The sequence below is a fragment of the Amphiprion ocellaris genome, chromosome 1 (genome assembly GCF_022539595.1).
Source record: "Amphiprion ocellaris isolate individual 3 ecotype Okinawa chromosome 1, ASM2253959v1, whole genome shotgun sequence".
Taxonomy (NCBI): Eukaryota; Metazoa; Chordata; class Actinopteri; family Pomacentridae; genus Amphiprion; species Amphiprion ocellaris.
In genome coordinates this window covers 18,654-34,154 of record NC_072766.1, presented here as the reverse complement: position 1 = coordinate 34,154, position 15,501 = coordinate 18,654, and the positions used below count along the sequence as shown (strand labels likewise).

General features: G+C 41.9%; 1 protein-coding gene across 1 annotated transcript in view; it reads left to right on the top strand.

Moving 5' to 3' along the window:
* Nucleotides 1-15,501, top strand: part of LOC129348986 (zinc finger protein 609) — a 120,263-nt gene that overhangs the window by 86,604 nt on the left and 18,158 nt on the right. The window contains exon 3 of the mRNA XM_055010900.1: nucleotides 15,018-15,243. Coding sequence (XP_054866875.1) covers nucleotides 15,018-15,243 — 226 coding nt within the window. The remainder of the gene's footprint in view (nucleotides 1-15,017; nucleotides 15,244-15,501) is intronic.

The following is a 15,501-nucleotide window of genomic DNA, read 5'->3' as shown; positions in this document are numbered from 1 at the left end:
ATATGACTTCTCTTTGGGAGTGAACGGTATGGCTCAGCCTGAAAACAGAACAAAAACATTCAATATAAAATCTTGATCTGTTTCTATACATTCTGTGAAAATTTGAGGTAATTTCAACAAGAATTGCTGAAATTATTGGCCTGCGAAATGATGTCAAATTTTTTGGGACACCCAGTATAAAAACCATCTTGTCTGTTTCACATAGGCGTCTGATGGCTGAATGGTGTTGCTCTGCGGTGTGTGGGGCGGGTTTATAAAGCCTTAAAATATATAGAAATAATAAAATAGATATGGTCACTACTTCGTCTATCGCAGGTGGTTCTGGAACATCTGCAACAGATCTGTGTCAAACATCTTTACAACGTTTGTTCTGATTGGTGATCAGATCGACTGCTGACAGCTGAGCAGAGGTTCTCCAGTTGTTTATTTCCCCGCTGGTGTTACGGAATGCTGATGGTGATCACCGTTAATCAGCTCAAATGACTCTTTAATTTAAAGCAACACATTCGGCTTCACTTTTCCATCTGTCTGTCCTGACAGGTGCTCTGCAGTCTGAGAAAAATAACCCCGGATTTCCCTTCGCCTGCTCACCAAACGCATTTCTCTGCTCACCAGTATAACCAATATCATCCAGCTGCACCACGTTCATTCCTGTGGCTGTGACCCGGGCTTTTCCCACTTCCATGCTTGGAAGAAAAGGAAAGCCGTCTTCACTGCAACGTAAAGCTGCAGCTATCTGACTAGTTAAACTCGTCCAAAATGAATCGTGAGTCGCAGTAAACTTGACGTCTTTACTGTGGTTCTTGATAGACATTACAGAGTGAAAACTGCAACAAAACCAGGATAAAGCAACATAAATACGTGTAAATAAATCCTTTTAACTTCACCAGGAAGTCCAAAAATGAAGTTAATTACTTAGGACATTTACAAAATAGAGAGCTGTGCATCCAGAAAAGCATGTGCAGGTGTAAAGCTAAACATCAAAATAGCGGACAGGAAGTGACAACTGTCTATCGACAACTTCAAAATAAAGGCTTTTTCAAAATAAAAGTACATTGATAATTCTACCTACAGGGCAACACACCATGGAGGTGAAATTAGATTTAATAAAACACACAGAACAGAAACAGCAACGAACATTGGCATTATTAGATCAAGTTGTAAAAACAGTGGAATCATTAAAAATATGATTCATGCATGAAAGTCGTTGGTATTCATGACTTTATGAAGAACTGATCAATGTCATGATGCACGGAACGGATTTGTTTACATTTTCTCCGGAGTTCCGACTTACGGAGAAAATCGATTTCCGTCTCTCCGTAGAAACGGAACTCTGACTTTAGTCTCCTGTAATGTTAACGATAACAGCTGATTACGAAGTCCTCCATCTCCCTCCGTCTTGAATCGCTGTGTCTGGAAATGAAATAAAGTGTAGCTTTAATAAGAGATTTAAAACATGACTTGGTCAGCTCCGTATGGCTCCTTACTGCCCACATGACTCAGGCCAGGACAGGTGTCTCGGTACGACGCTGCGCTGTAATCCTCTTGGTGATCCTCGGCCAAGCTCTGCTCAGTTTCTTAATCCCAACTCTAATAAACAAGTTAAAGCTGAAGTTAATGTGTCCAGTAAAAAGTGCAGCATGCATCCGTTATTGTACGATCACTGGAAATCCAGGCACAGTTCCCCCTCAGTCAGCACTGGAAGGAATGCACGTCGCCGATCCAAGATTCACTGGAATGTTGTGAGCGAGCTGAGCACTATTCCTGCCAGTGTGGCTTTCTGGAGGAGGGTTTGAGTTAAGAAAAGGTTTGTGTGACACTCGGGCATTGTGGCTTCGGGGGAGATTTCAAAATCCTTCTGTAAAGTCTTGCAAGGAAGGGAGAAATCACGGAATTTGGCTTCGGCTTCGGCTTCGGCTGGGTAGAACCTTGTAATCTGACAAGTTGTGTAGTGAGTTGCGTGTGGTTTTTTCAAAAATCCCGGACAAGACGTCAAGCATTTCACTGTGTGGGTTTACATGCTGCAGCCCCAGAGAAAGTCCTTTTGTTCTCTCTTCCATTGACAGAACTTGGAAATAGAGCAGCATTGTAAACTGGTCCCATATCCGTTGTGATTCTATTTTAATTATTTTACGTGGTGAATGGTTCCTTTATCCTGTGTTGGCTCTAGACTGGCCTTTCACTTACAATTCTGACAGCTGAAATGAAATAATTCCCCATTCCCCTGTTTGGAAATTGACTGGAAGTAATAAAGTCGAAGCTCATTCAGACTGGCTTAAACTTAATCTGAAAATATTATGACTGTTGAGCTGAATCTCAAGACATGGGACCTAAAAAACTACACTTCCCAGAATGCACTGGTAGCAGCAAGGAGGGACCTGACACCTGGTGCTTGACACCTGATCAGTGAGCACTGATTTAGCCAGTCTGGCAAACAATCTTCAGAAGAGAGACACGAGGGAAGAACAAAAAAGAGCCAAGTCCACTCATGGATTCAGTCCAAAGACGCCAATGGTTGGTGAAATGTTTATTTGCTTTTTTTGGTGATTTGAAATGTTTCTTTATATGGCCAAGTTTATGTTAACTGCACTGTATGATTGGTTGATTTAAATGGTTAAGTGACTAATATGTCAATTTTTTGGTTCTGTGTTTGATGGTATGAACGGTGTTTCTCTGTCTTTAAAGGTTTACAACCTATTGAAATACTCTGACCAACCAACTAGAAGGAAAATAAAGTTTTGAGTTGGAAATTTAAATTGAGTTGTCCTCGCGTCCTTTGGAGGGAAAGAGAGGTGGACTTGACAGTTGTAAACCACGCGGAGCAGCCTGGCCCTGAGGATAAACGGCCTCAGAACCAGAAATAAGCTGTTGACGCAGAGGAAGTCAAGATGGCGGAAGATGTCCTGGGGAAGTCGGTCAAGGAGCTCAAAAAAGAGAGGACCACTGCAAAAAGCAGCTTCACCAGACAAGCCAACTTCATTTCAAGAGGAGCAAGCAGCATGCTTCAAGTGGAATTAAAGGAGGAATTCACTAAACTTTCAGACTGTTTCAGAAAGATGCTCAATGCCAATGATGATTACCAGATTGGACTGGATGCTAACATTAAGACTGAGAATGAGGAGGCAGATCTTGATGAACAGCAAGAGGCCGACATTGACAGATCTGTAAAAGAAGGTGAAACAAAGTTTGCAGAAATAAGAGACATTGTTCAAAAAAACCTGTGGTCAAGGTACAGGAAGAGTGAACTTGATGTGGCAATCCTGGAAGCAGAAAAAGCCGCTGATAGAGCGGCTGGTGTAACTGTGAAAAGCAGCAATTTGGAGGGCTATGAAGTGCACCTCATTCTCTTGGACAAAAGAGTGAAGGAGGCCATCTCAGCAATGTCAACATGGGAGAGATGGATCCCTGCGGAATTAAAGGATGAACTGGATGGAAGAGTCAAGGATGTGAGAGCATCCTATTACAGCCTTGAATTAAGGAAAGCTGACTTTTCCACTGCTCGGACGAGGGATGAGAAAATCACAGGAGTGAAACTATCACACCAATAGTGAGAATCCAGCCAATCACTCTACCTATCTTCAATGGAAACAAGAGAGAATATCACAGATGGAGGAAAGACTGGGAAAGCCTGCAAAAGCAGGGAGAGCCATCCGGTTCAATTGAAGTTAAGAAAATTCAACTCTTGGAGAGTGTGGATGACAAAATCTCAAAAGATCTCAGACTTTCCACCTATACCACTGCCAATGACATGTTCAGATTTCTGGTGAACAGATATGGCAACAAGTTAACCATCACTGTGGAAATCCTTGAAGAGCTGGAGAAGATGCCACATGTGAAGGGGAACCAGCCAAGAAAGGTCATTGAGCTCATACAGTCAGTGGAGAAGGCCCTAGCAGATCTCACAGAATTAGGAAACTCTGGAGCCATAAAGAACCCACTGGTAGTCAAATCCATTGAAAGTAAGTTGCCTGACTTTATTAAGAGAGACTGGCTGATGTTCATGGTTGAACCTAGAAACAACGTCACATCAGACAACCACTTTGACATGCTCTTGAAGTTCCTGAAAAATCAAGAAGAAATACTAGAGAGACTCGAACAGCTAAGGACTGTGGAGAAGACAGAGACAGATCGTTTTGACAAGTACGAGAGAAAGATTGCCTCAACAAAAACCACAAAGAAAGAAAAGCTTGATGAGGTATGTGGTGTCTGCGGTGATAGTGGGCACAAAAACAAAGTCTTCTTCTGTAGAAAGTTCAAAAGACTTAATCTGCCTGAAAAGAAAGCTGTGTTGAGAAAGCTGGGAGCATGCAGGAAATGTCTTGGATGCCATGATGAAGATGAATACTGCAGAGACACTTTCCTATGCAGAAACAAAGACTGTAAAAGGGGAGGCGATGCCCCAGACCACCATTTCTTCCTCTGCCCAAAAGGAGAAGTCAAAAGAGGTGAAGAGGAAAGGAGTGGAAAATACAGCAAAGGTGAAAGCACACTGACGGAGGAACAAAGGGAGATCTTGTCTGAACTTACCCCAGAAATGGCAGATCGATGCAGGAAAGCTTTTACCAACACCAACAAGACCACGGGGACATTCGATGCTTCAGGCCGGTCTGACCTACTGCAGAGAAATGGGCTCGCTGAACTTCCTGTCATTATGATGTTGATGCAAGTCACTGCAAATGCAGGGCAGAAAATTGGGACTTTAATTGACCTTGCTTCAGATACAAACTACATCACCCATAAGGCTGCTGAAAGACTGAGGTTAAGAAATGAGGAGATAACCTTAGTTGTGCATGGAGTTGGTGGAATGACCATGAAGGTGAACACACAAAGGTATCTCCTCAAAGTCAGAGTCAAGACTCCTAAAGGAACAGAGAGAGCTCATGAAATGGTCTGCTATGGCTTGGATGAAATCGCCAGAGTGCATCAAGTAATTGAACCTGAGCAATTGAAAAAATTCTTCCCAGAAGTCAAACTTGAAGAATTGGAAAGGCCAGAAGAGGTTGAACTTCTCATTAGCCACCGAGAGGGAAGGCTCGCTCCCCAGAGAGTGAAAGTCATTGGAGACCTCGTCTTGTGGGAGGGTCCATTGGGGAAAACAGTGGGTGGAGCACATCCCGACTTGTTTGAAGAAGTGGAGATGGCAGCATATGAGTCCAAGACACACTTTGCTCGCTCCATGAGGACAGCAGCTGTCAAATATCAAGAACTCAGAAGTCATTCGACTGACATAGCCCAGCTACAGCAGGAGGACATGGCTCAGACCAAATTCACAGCTGCCAGTAACCGTAACTTTCTTGAGTGGTGACACTGGGACAGCATCGGCGCTGCTTGTGAGCCAAGATGTGGAGGATGCCGATGTGGAAACTGTCCACCAGGAGGAAAAGAAATGACCCTGGCAGAGGAGATGGAGCTTGATGTCATTAAAAGAGGCCTCACCTACAGAAAAGGAGACGCTCACACACCATCTCCACACTGGGATGCAAAGTATCCTTGGACAGTAGATCCAGCATCTCTTCCAAATAACAAAGGTGCAGTCCAGGCTTGTTTCTTAAGGATGGAAAAGCAAGTGAGCAGAGAGCCAGACTGGAAAGTTGCATATGCTACACAGATCCATGAAATGGTGGAACGAGGTGCAGCCATACAACTCACCAACGAAGTCATGGACAAGTGGAACGGACCAGTGTGGTATGTAAGCCACCTGGTGGCACCAAACCCTCATTCAGTGACAACACCAGTTCGTATTGTATGGAATAGTAGCCAGAAGTACAAAGGCGTGAGCATGAATGATCTTCTTCTGAAGGGACCAGACGTCCTCAACCCTATCAGAGCTGTTTTGCTGAGGTTCAGAGAAGGAATGCATGCAGCTCTAGGAGACATCAAAAAGATGTACAACTCTGTATGGCTGGAGGATTGCGAGATGCATCTTCACAGGTTCCTCTGGTGGGACAGCCCAGATGAAGAGATAAGTGAATATGCAATTACCAGAGTCAACATAGGGGATAGACCGGCTGGTTGCATTGCTCAGGTGGCTATGAGGGAAACAGCCAGCCTGCCCAACTTTGTTCACTTGGAGGATGAACGCAGAGTCATTGAAGAGGACAGTTATGTGGATGACCTTTTAACCTCCCATAATGACCTAAACAGACTTGACAAAATCACAGCAAATGTTGAAGAGATCTTGAAGGCTGGCGGTTTCTTCCTCAAACCATGGGTCCGGTCAGGGCAGAGTGGGAGGCAAGGGATAGAGACAGAGGCTCTAACAAAGAAACAAGATAGAACCTTTATTCTTCCAAATCAAATGAGGGATGAAGACAACAAAGCTTTGGGCATTGGCTACCAAATTGATGAAGACAAGCTCTACATGTTAACCTCAGTTAACTTTTCCAAAAGAAAGAAGAAGATGAGGATTGGAAAAAATCTTCTCAAGGAGGAGGTGAGAACTGAGACACCTAATCCACTGACTAGGAGGGCTCTCTTAAGTCAAGTGGCTGGACTGTATGACCCAATTGGCTTAGTTACACCTGCCAAACAGAAGGGAGCAATTCTTGTTAGAAAGGCATTCCAAGAGGGAAGGGGTGGCAAGCTAACCCAAGAAACCTGGGACCAACCTCTTTCAAACAGTCTCAGAGAAGAAGCCATACAGCTTTTTGAAGAATATGTGCAGCTTGGACAGGTGAAATTCCACAGGAGCCTCACACCAGCTGGCTGGAAAGGAAAACCTTGGGGCATCACATTCTCAGATGGAAGTGAAAAAACCTATGGAGCTGTTATGTACGTAAGATGGGAGACAAGTCAAGGCAGTGAAGTTCGATTGGTAGAATCAAAGGCCAAGCTAACACCTCTGGATCAGAAGGGAGAAGCTGTAAAAGCTGAAATCTGTGGTGCTGTCTTCGCTGCCAGGATCAGGAAGTATGTGGAAAAACATGCTCGAATGAAGATCGAGAGATGGTTCCATCTACTTGACAGTCAAACAATCTTAGGAGCCATTCAAAGAGACAGTTATGGGTACAAAACCTTCTTTGCAAATAGAGTGGGTGACATCCAGAAGGCTGGACCAGTGCAAGACTGGTGGTGGGTCTGTGGAGAGATGAACATAGCTGACATCATAACAAGAGGGGGCACTCCTGAAGATTTGAAGGAGAATTCCATATGGCAAAATGGACCAGAGTTCCTGAAGTGGCCTGTGGAGGAGTGGCCTATAAAATCAGCTGGTGAGGTCGCAGCTCATGCCAGGGAGAGTGTAAACAAGCTTTAGAGGAAGGCTTTCTCAGGTGCATTAACAAGAGCTCAAGCAAGGAGTCATCAGCAGAAGGAAGACCTACAAACCACTCAAAGTCAAAAGAGTGAAGCCCAAGAGGAAAAACCTGTGGTAAACCCAACTCTTCTTCTAAGAAGGAAGCCCACTGGCTGGGTTAAAGATCTTGTGGAAGTAAGAAGATTCAGCAGCCTGTCCAAACTGGTGAGAGTCGTCGCCTGGGTTTGCCTAGCTGCCAAGCAGTGGCTGAAGAGGAAGGGTCAGGCCCCAAAACAGTCAAAGTGGGAGAAAACATCACCCAAGCAAGCTGTGCTGACTGTCAGATGCCTTGTCATTCTACTTCCCACTGAAGAGCAACGAGAGGTGTAAAGGACTTGTGACCTCGCTGAGTTTGGAAAAACCAGGAGGTCAAGTGGGAGGTGTTGAGCTGAATCTCAAGACATGGGACCTAAAAAACTACACTTCCCAGAATGCACTGGTAGCAGCAAAGAGGGACCTGACACCTGGTGCTTGACACCTGATCAGTGAGCACTGATTTAGAGCACCTGGGAAGGACTGGGGGAAGCTCAGCCAGTCTGGCAAACAATCTTCAGAAGAGAGACAAGAGGGAAGAACAAAGAAGAGCCAAGTCCACTCATGGTTTCAGTCCAAAGACGCCAATGGTTGGTGAAATGTTTATTTGCTTTTTTTGGTGATTTGAAATGTTTCTTTATATGACCAAGTTTATGTTAACTGCACTGTATGATTGGTTGATTTAAATGGTTAAGTGACTAATATGTCAATTTTTTGGTTCTGTGTTTGATGGTATGAACGGTGTTTCTCTGTCTTTAAAGGTTTACAACCTATTGAAATACTCTGACCAACCAACTAGAAGGAAAATAAAGTTTTGAGTTGGAAATTTAAATTGAGTTGTCCTCGCGTCCTTTGGAGGGAAAGAGAGGTGGACTTGACAATGACTGTGGAATTCATCAGTTCATTAGTGGAAATTATTAAGCTCAGGAATATTGACTGGAATTGTTCTGGGAATCTCCAACATTTAGTGTTTCTAATGCAGCTAATTAGAGAGTTATGAAACCAGGGGAATCCTTAAACTTCACTCTGTCTTCACACTTAACCTGTTATTTTCCTTAATTCACTATTAGCTCCCATCATTAACCTCCTGTCATCTGGAACTGGGCTTTATTAAGGCCTGTTCCCTCTGCTCGCATCAGTCGTCGTCTATAATTGTGGACAAATTAAACAGTACTGTTCCCATCGGATGCGTGCAACTATTAACACTGAATTCTAAGATTTGTCCTCTTTGTTAGTGTCATCCAGTTTCAACGGCCCTTAAGGAGAGTAAAACGGTGTTAGATGTGGTACAACATCGATGACTACATGCTCTTAAATGCACAATATGGCAGACAAACTACTGAATCTTTATCTATAAAAAACAATACTATAGACCAGGGGTGTCAAACTCTATCTATCTGAATGTATCAGGGGCCACATTCAGGGGACACATCCAGCCCAGTCTGATCTCCAGTGGACCGGAACAGTAAAACCACAGCATAATAACTTAGAAATAACCACAACTCCTAATGGTTCCTTTGGTTTAGTGCAAAAAATTTCATTCTGAAAATGTTCACATTTAAGAAATTGTCTTTTTACAAAACATCATGAACAACCTGAAATTTCTGAAGAAAACTTAATTAAATTTCATCAACATTCAGCCTCTGTTTATCATTTCCACATTACAACTTCCAGATCACAGAGTGTCTACAAAGAAACACAACATATAAATACAAGCATCATTGGCGTTTGGGTTTGATTTGGTCTCAAACTGAAACCATTAGTTGACTAACCCAACGGCTGAAAATGATAAATTCAAGATTATTCAGGAGCTATTTTGATAATCGGTCTGGTAACTTTCTGCAGCCTCAGTTGGACAAAACAACACCTGAGATGATGATGTAGAAACAGAACATTTTCCACAGTAATCTTGATATTGTGTCAGTTAATTGAGAACATTTCCAGCAGATTCACTGATTATGAAACCAGTTGTTAGCTGATATAAATGGTCAGGATGAATCCACGTAAAAACAACAGAAATGATAAACAGAAACTGATGGTTTGCTGGTAGCATCAGTACTAATTCAAGCACATTTACTGAAAAGAGCTGGCCACAGGGAAAGGCCGATAGAGTGGATTTAACCCTCCTGTTGTCCTCATTTACAGACACCAAAAAATATTGTTTCCTTGTCTGGAAAAAATCTGAAAATTCAGGAAAAAAATTCCCTAAATTTCTGAAAGTTTGCAAAACTTTCAGGAAGAAAATTCCAATATTTCCTTAAAAGTTTCCACTGAAAGTTTTATTTAAAAAAAAAAAAATCCCCCAAATTCGACAAGAAAATTCTTGTAAATATTTTCAAAAAATGAGTAAAAGTCCTCAAAAAATTCTAAAAATATCTAAAGTAATTACATATATATCAGTAAAATTTTAAATATTTTCTTCAATCAAAAGTTTTGGTTGAAGAATTGTTGAAGTTGAAGAAAATTTTCTTCGACCAAAATCCAGTGAATTTCACTGGATTTTGGTTGATTTTTTTGTGAATGTTCTTGAAGAAACATTTTTAACTTTTTTTTTTTCCACCAAAAAATGTTCAAAATTTCCTGAAAATGTTGACATCAGAAGTTTCACTGTTAAAATAAATATTTTTCCCTACATTTTCAAACTTTAAAACGGATCAATTTGACCCACAGGACGACACGAGGGTTAAACATAAGAGCAACAGTTTAACCCTTGTGTTGTCTTAGGGTCAAAAACGACCTGGCCACTATGTTTAACAGCAGAAAAAAAAACCTAAATAACCCTTTTTCAACTTGAAATCTGCTGACTTTTCCTAAAATTGATCCCAGCATCAGAAAAAGTGAAACGTCATCTTTGTTTATATTTTAAAACTGCACATCACCAGCGTACAAAGATTGTCTGAGGGTCATTTTTGACAGTCACAGTAGACTAAAATACACAATGAGAACTTAAAACTATGTGTGGTACTGGTTGATCTCAGAAAAACATCAGCTTTCACATGTGCTCTAGGTCCCCTTCAAAAAATGCATTTAAAGCTACTTTCTGCACATTTCTGGTACTTTCTAAAGGATATACAAGTAATATCTCTTGCTACACAATAATAGTGATAATAAACCTCTACTTTAGTAAAGAAAACCATTATAATTCACTAAGTGTGTGATGCATGACAGGTTGTTTCCTCATGTAAAATAGATGTTGGGTTGAAAATTCAGTTAAGTTGCTTTATTTTAGAGGCTCAGTGGAGGCGGGTCACTTTTGACCCTCAGGATGAGGGGAGTGTTCAGGATGTTAAGACAACACGAGGGTTAATCCAGGAGAGGAGAGTTTTCCCTCAGGTCATCATTATGTCAGCCAGCTTTGGTCACTTTGGTAGGCTCCTAAAACGTCGAACACTTTGAGTTGAAGGAGTTGAGTCAATTTGTAGAATCGCTGCATGACCTGTTTGCACCTTCCACCGCTGGCTGTCGCTCTGGAGGAGGCTTCATTGTGTCTCCATACGGCCCAGGAACAGAGTGGTGACAGCTGGGTGATTACCTGTCCTGTCTCATCTAGTCAGCGGCCGGCAGCGTGGACACATCATGCATCAGAAGCTGACACTCGGTGATTACGTCGTTAGCCTCCACTCTGCACACATTAATCTGCTCTTCCTGCGAGGATCGGGAGAAACGGACGATCCACGCTGATTTCAGTAAACGCTGAAATATAATGCCAGTGCGACGTCAAGTCTGAGCCGATATTAAATTCCATCAAAGACTAATGTTTGGTTTTCAAAGCACTTCTGTTCATCGTGGATTTCTTATTTCCTGATCGATGCGCTTCACAGAATAATTCATGGCAAATATGAAAGTACATCTTAAATGGAAATTCAACAGAATAGGAAAGTTAAACTCAAAATACAGGAGATCCTCGACTACAGATAGATTTAAGTCGATTTTCTCCATAAGTCTGAACTCCAGTGAAAATGTAAACAAATCCGTTCCGTGCATCACAATATCGATCATAAAGGTCATGAATACAATGACTTTCATGCATGTATGAGATTTACCTAGTGTCAGTGAACATGCCATGTTTAGTTAGCTCACCTCCATTTTGTGTCTCGTTTTTGTCATTTTGTGTCTTTTTTTGTCATTCTGTCTCGTTTTTGTCGTTTTGTTTCGTTTTTGTCATTCTCTCGTTTTTGTCATTTTGTGTCTGTCATTTTCTGTCTCGTTTTTGTCGTCTTGTTTTTATCATTTTCTGTCTCGTTTTGCCGTGTTGCATCTCATTTTTATCGTTTTGTGTCTGTTTTTTGTCATTTTCTGTCTTGTTTTTGTCGTTTTGTGTCTCATTTTTGTTTTGTGTCTTGTTTTTTCATTTTGTTTCTTGTTTTTGTCATTTTGTTTCTTGTTTTTGTTGTTTTGTGCGTAATTTTGGACGATGGGCACTACATGTTAAAGCAGAGAGCATTGTGGGAGTTTAGCAGCAACGGGCACCATGACAAAGACTAATGAGGAGGTTCATGATCTGAAATGTTCCACCTTTAAACTGTAGGAGCTTCAGGAGAATCGTTTCTAGAAACGTCTTCCAGAGAAGTCCGGACAGTTTCTACTTTAGTTCCTTTGATCACCAGGACCTGGATGAGTTTGTTGAGGTTTCAGTGTTTATTGTTCAGGTCCAGATTTACCTAATGTCAGTGAACGTGCCATGTTTAGTTAGCTCACCTCTGATTGGCTGAGAGTCAGCAGTAGCGAGAGCTGGGAACGGCGGCTAATTCTGGAGCTAAGTTATGGGGTTTTTCTAGTTATTTTGGCGTTGGCTACAGTCCACAGTAACCTGTGTGAAGATTCAATAAACCAGCAGAGAACCAGATAAAATCTCACTCATTCATCACAGAGGGTCTCTACAATATGTTGACCTGTTTTTACAAGTGGACCCATGTTGGTCAGTGTTTCTTCCTGTTCCCAGCGTTTTATTCTATCTAATTTCACTTCCAAGAGTCTGACTTACGCTGGGAGCCAAAATGAAGGACAAAAAGTTAGTGAATGTAGCACAATCCAAGGTGGCGTCCAACCAGAGAATGGAAACAAAGCCGTCTGATAGCACCATGATGACGTATTCATCCACTCCATTAGTCAACTAGTTCCATGTAACCAGTTCTGATGTAACAATAAAATGCTGTAGGTCGAGGACGCCGTAAACTGAGGACCTCCTGCGTGGTATTTCTTGTGGCAGATTATGTTTTTTGGTGGTAGGTTAACATCCTTTACTAAGATTGTGAAACTCCAAAATACAAAATCAAGCAGACAGAACTAAAGGACGTTTCAGACGGTCCAGTCCTCTGGCAGGACCAGCGTCTTACCTCCTCATTTTAAATAAACAGATCCAGATTAATGGGTTCCTCCTTTGGCCATGCTCCACCTTTCCACCAGGTTCATGAAATTCTATCTGGAAATTTTTACATAATCCTGCTTAAAGACAACAGCACTGAAGCAACACCTCTGTCTCTGCCCTCTCTACTGAAGTTAGCAGAAACAGGGCATTCTGGTAATATTTATAACATCTGTCACTTCTACTGGCTAGAGCAAATCAAAACCAAAATACTAGAAAGTAAATGTTTCCTGCTATGCTAGGTACTATGAGCTAAATGCTAACCATGGCAGTGATGGGATTCTGGTGTTTGTAGGTAGAATATTCACCTTAGATTAGCAGGATAGCATTTTAGCATGTCCTATGTAGTGCCAAAATACAGCAGTATTGTAGGTGTCACTGGTTTTGTTGGTTTACTTCATAATTGGTCGCGTGAAATATGCATTTCTGAATTCAAGGCGGAGGAAAAATAAGTTATCAAGACAATTAATTTACTTCAGTTTTAATTTAGTTTTAAATCAATCAATGCAGAAATTTCTGTTTAAATCACACAAAATCTTAAAATGGTGAAATTACGGACATTAATACGAGATTACAGCTTAAAAGGTTTATTTAAATCAATAAATCTGATGTTCTTGTCTTGCAACAGTGCATTTAATTAAAAGAAGATAACAGATAAACCTCAATTTGTAAAAAAAATAAATAAACAAGCTAACCTCAACAGGAAAGTCTGACACAGAAAAGTCATTTTACAGCGAAATAACTTCATGTTGGGATGTAAATTAATAATCTGACGCTACATTTGGAAACTTTCCAACGTTTATTAGCCAGTTTACATACTGAGCTGGCTCATTTTTGTGAATTAATTCTGTTTTTTCTGTCTTTATTTGGAATAAGAAATAAACACGATGCTACTCTTGTAAACCGTAACTCCACAGCTAATAGCTCGACTAATCTCTGATACCGTGGAACCAAACAAAACCACCTGCAGGTACTACTAATGTAAACTTTGTGCTTGTCTGTTTAGTAGATATTTCTCAGGATCAGTACAAACTAATCTGCTGCAATCAACAGAGTTATTAGGATTTCTTGTGATTAAGTTAAATTGGACCAACAGTTCAGTTGTTTCATTCTGGATTGGACGTCAAACCCATAACTAACGTTCAAAACTGATATTTATTTGCAGTAAAAATGAAAATGTGGGTGTCAAACTTTAGAATAAAACAAACTCCCAACTCAAAATTGTGCTGAAATGTCTTTATTTATGTTTAATAGATGTTTCATTAAAAGAGAACACTTGGGATCACTTGTGATTTGTAGTCATGTGGTGGAAAACTGCTTAAAACCGCACAGTGGTAATGGAAAAAGACGACTCCACTAGCAGCTGATTTTAGTTTGTGAATTGGTTTTTAGTGGAGCCCTATTGCAAACTGAGGAGGATGACTGACCAACGGACGAACAGGACGACATTTCCATCCTTAGATGAGTCAAACTAAAGCAGTAACCTCCATATATGCAGCTCTACAGTGTGTTAGTTCTCTCCATCCTGCTCACTTTGGAGCAGTAAGTAGATCAGAACAATTATTTAAAGGGTGTACAGGCTTATAATCCAGTGTGTCAATTGTTGTTTTGTCTCCTAAATCTAATTGGATCCAGCATTGGCAGCATATTCCAGAGCACTGAGTGGTTTATGCCCAATTAATAAATGTGCAGTGTTGGCTGCAGCGCTGCATTCCTCCTGCAGTTCAGCGCTAATGATTTGGAGCGCTTTAATGTCGACTGCCTTGAATAAAGAGCACTAAGCCTGGTGTCACCGCCAGCCTTCCTCTCTCTGTCGCTTTTCCACCTACACATTTTCCTGCCTCCAGTTCTCTTGTCTTTCTTGTCCTTTTCCTCGTCGGGCCACTGTTCTCTCCGTTGCTGTCACAGTGTGTCAGAACAGGTGGAATCAATTACTGACCCTCGGCAGCCCGCTCCCTCGCCACAACCAGCTCTTTAATTGAGGGAATTAATGAGTGATCGGTCCGCGAGATGATTTGGTGTCATGAATCTCTGTCTGCTGGGGAAGGGACTGTTTGGCCGACCCTGCATAACTAATTCTGTCCTTCCACTGAGGCAGTCAAAGAGTTCATGTTCCCTCCTCTGCCTTCCCTTGCCACTAATCACCTCTCAGGCTGAGGAGAGACGCTGTAGTCCAATGCATCGCCCCTTCCCTCTGATACCAGAACATCTTCCAGGCATTTGTTCACTTCTGAATCCTAACATCTGCTTCGTGTGTGTTTATCCGGCGGTTCTGAAGTGTCTCGTGTTTCTCTCTGGCTCAACCTCCTCTTCTTTTCTTCTCAGACGGAGTCTCCTGTTTCCACGCCGGCTCCTCCTCCCCTCCACATCCTGGCCGCCGTGGGCAACAGTGAGATCGCCTCGCCGTGTGAGCAGATCATGGTGCGCACGCGCTCGGTGGCGGTGAACACGTCCGATGTGGCGCTGGCTACGGAGCCTGAGTGCTTGGGGCCCTGCGAGCCCGGAACCAGTGTCAACCTGGAAGGCATCGTGTGGCAGGAGACTGAAGATGGTACGTAGAGCAGTGGAACATGCAGTAAACACATCCTGGAATTAAAGAAAACAAACTGAAACCATATGAGGTAGTTTTATTCACGTCCAGCATGGTCGCATTAAGACAGGGGTGTCAAAGTCATTCTAGCTCAGGTTCCACATTCAGGGCCAGACCAGTAAAACCACAGCATAATAACCTATAAATAACCACGACTCCTAATGGATCCTTTGTTTTAGTGAAAACAGTATATTCTGAAAATGTTCACATTTAAGGAAT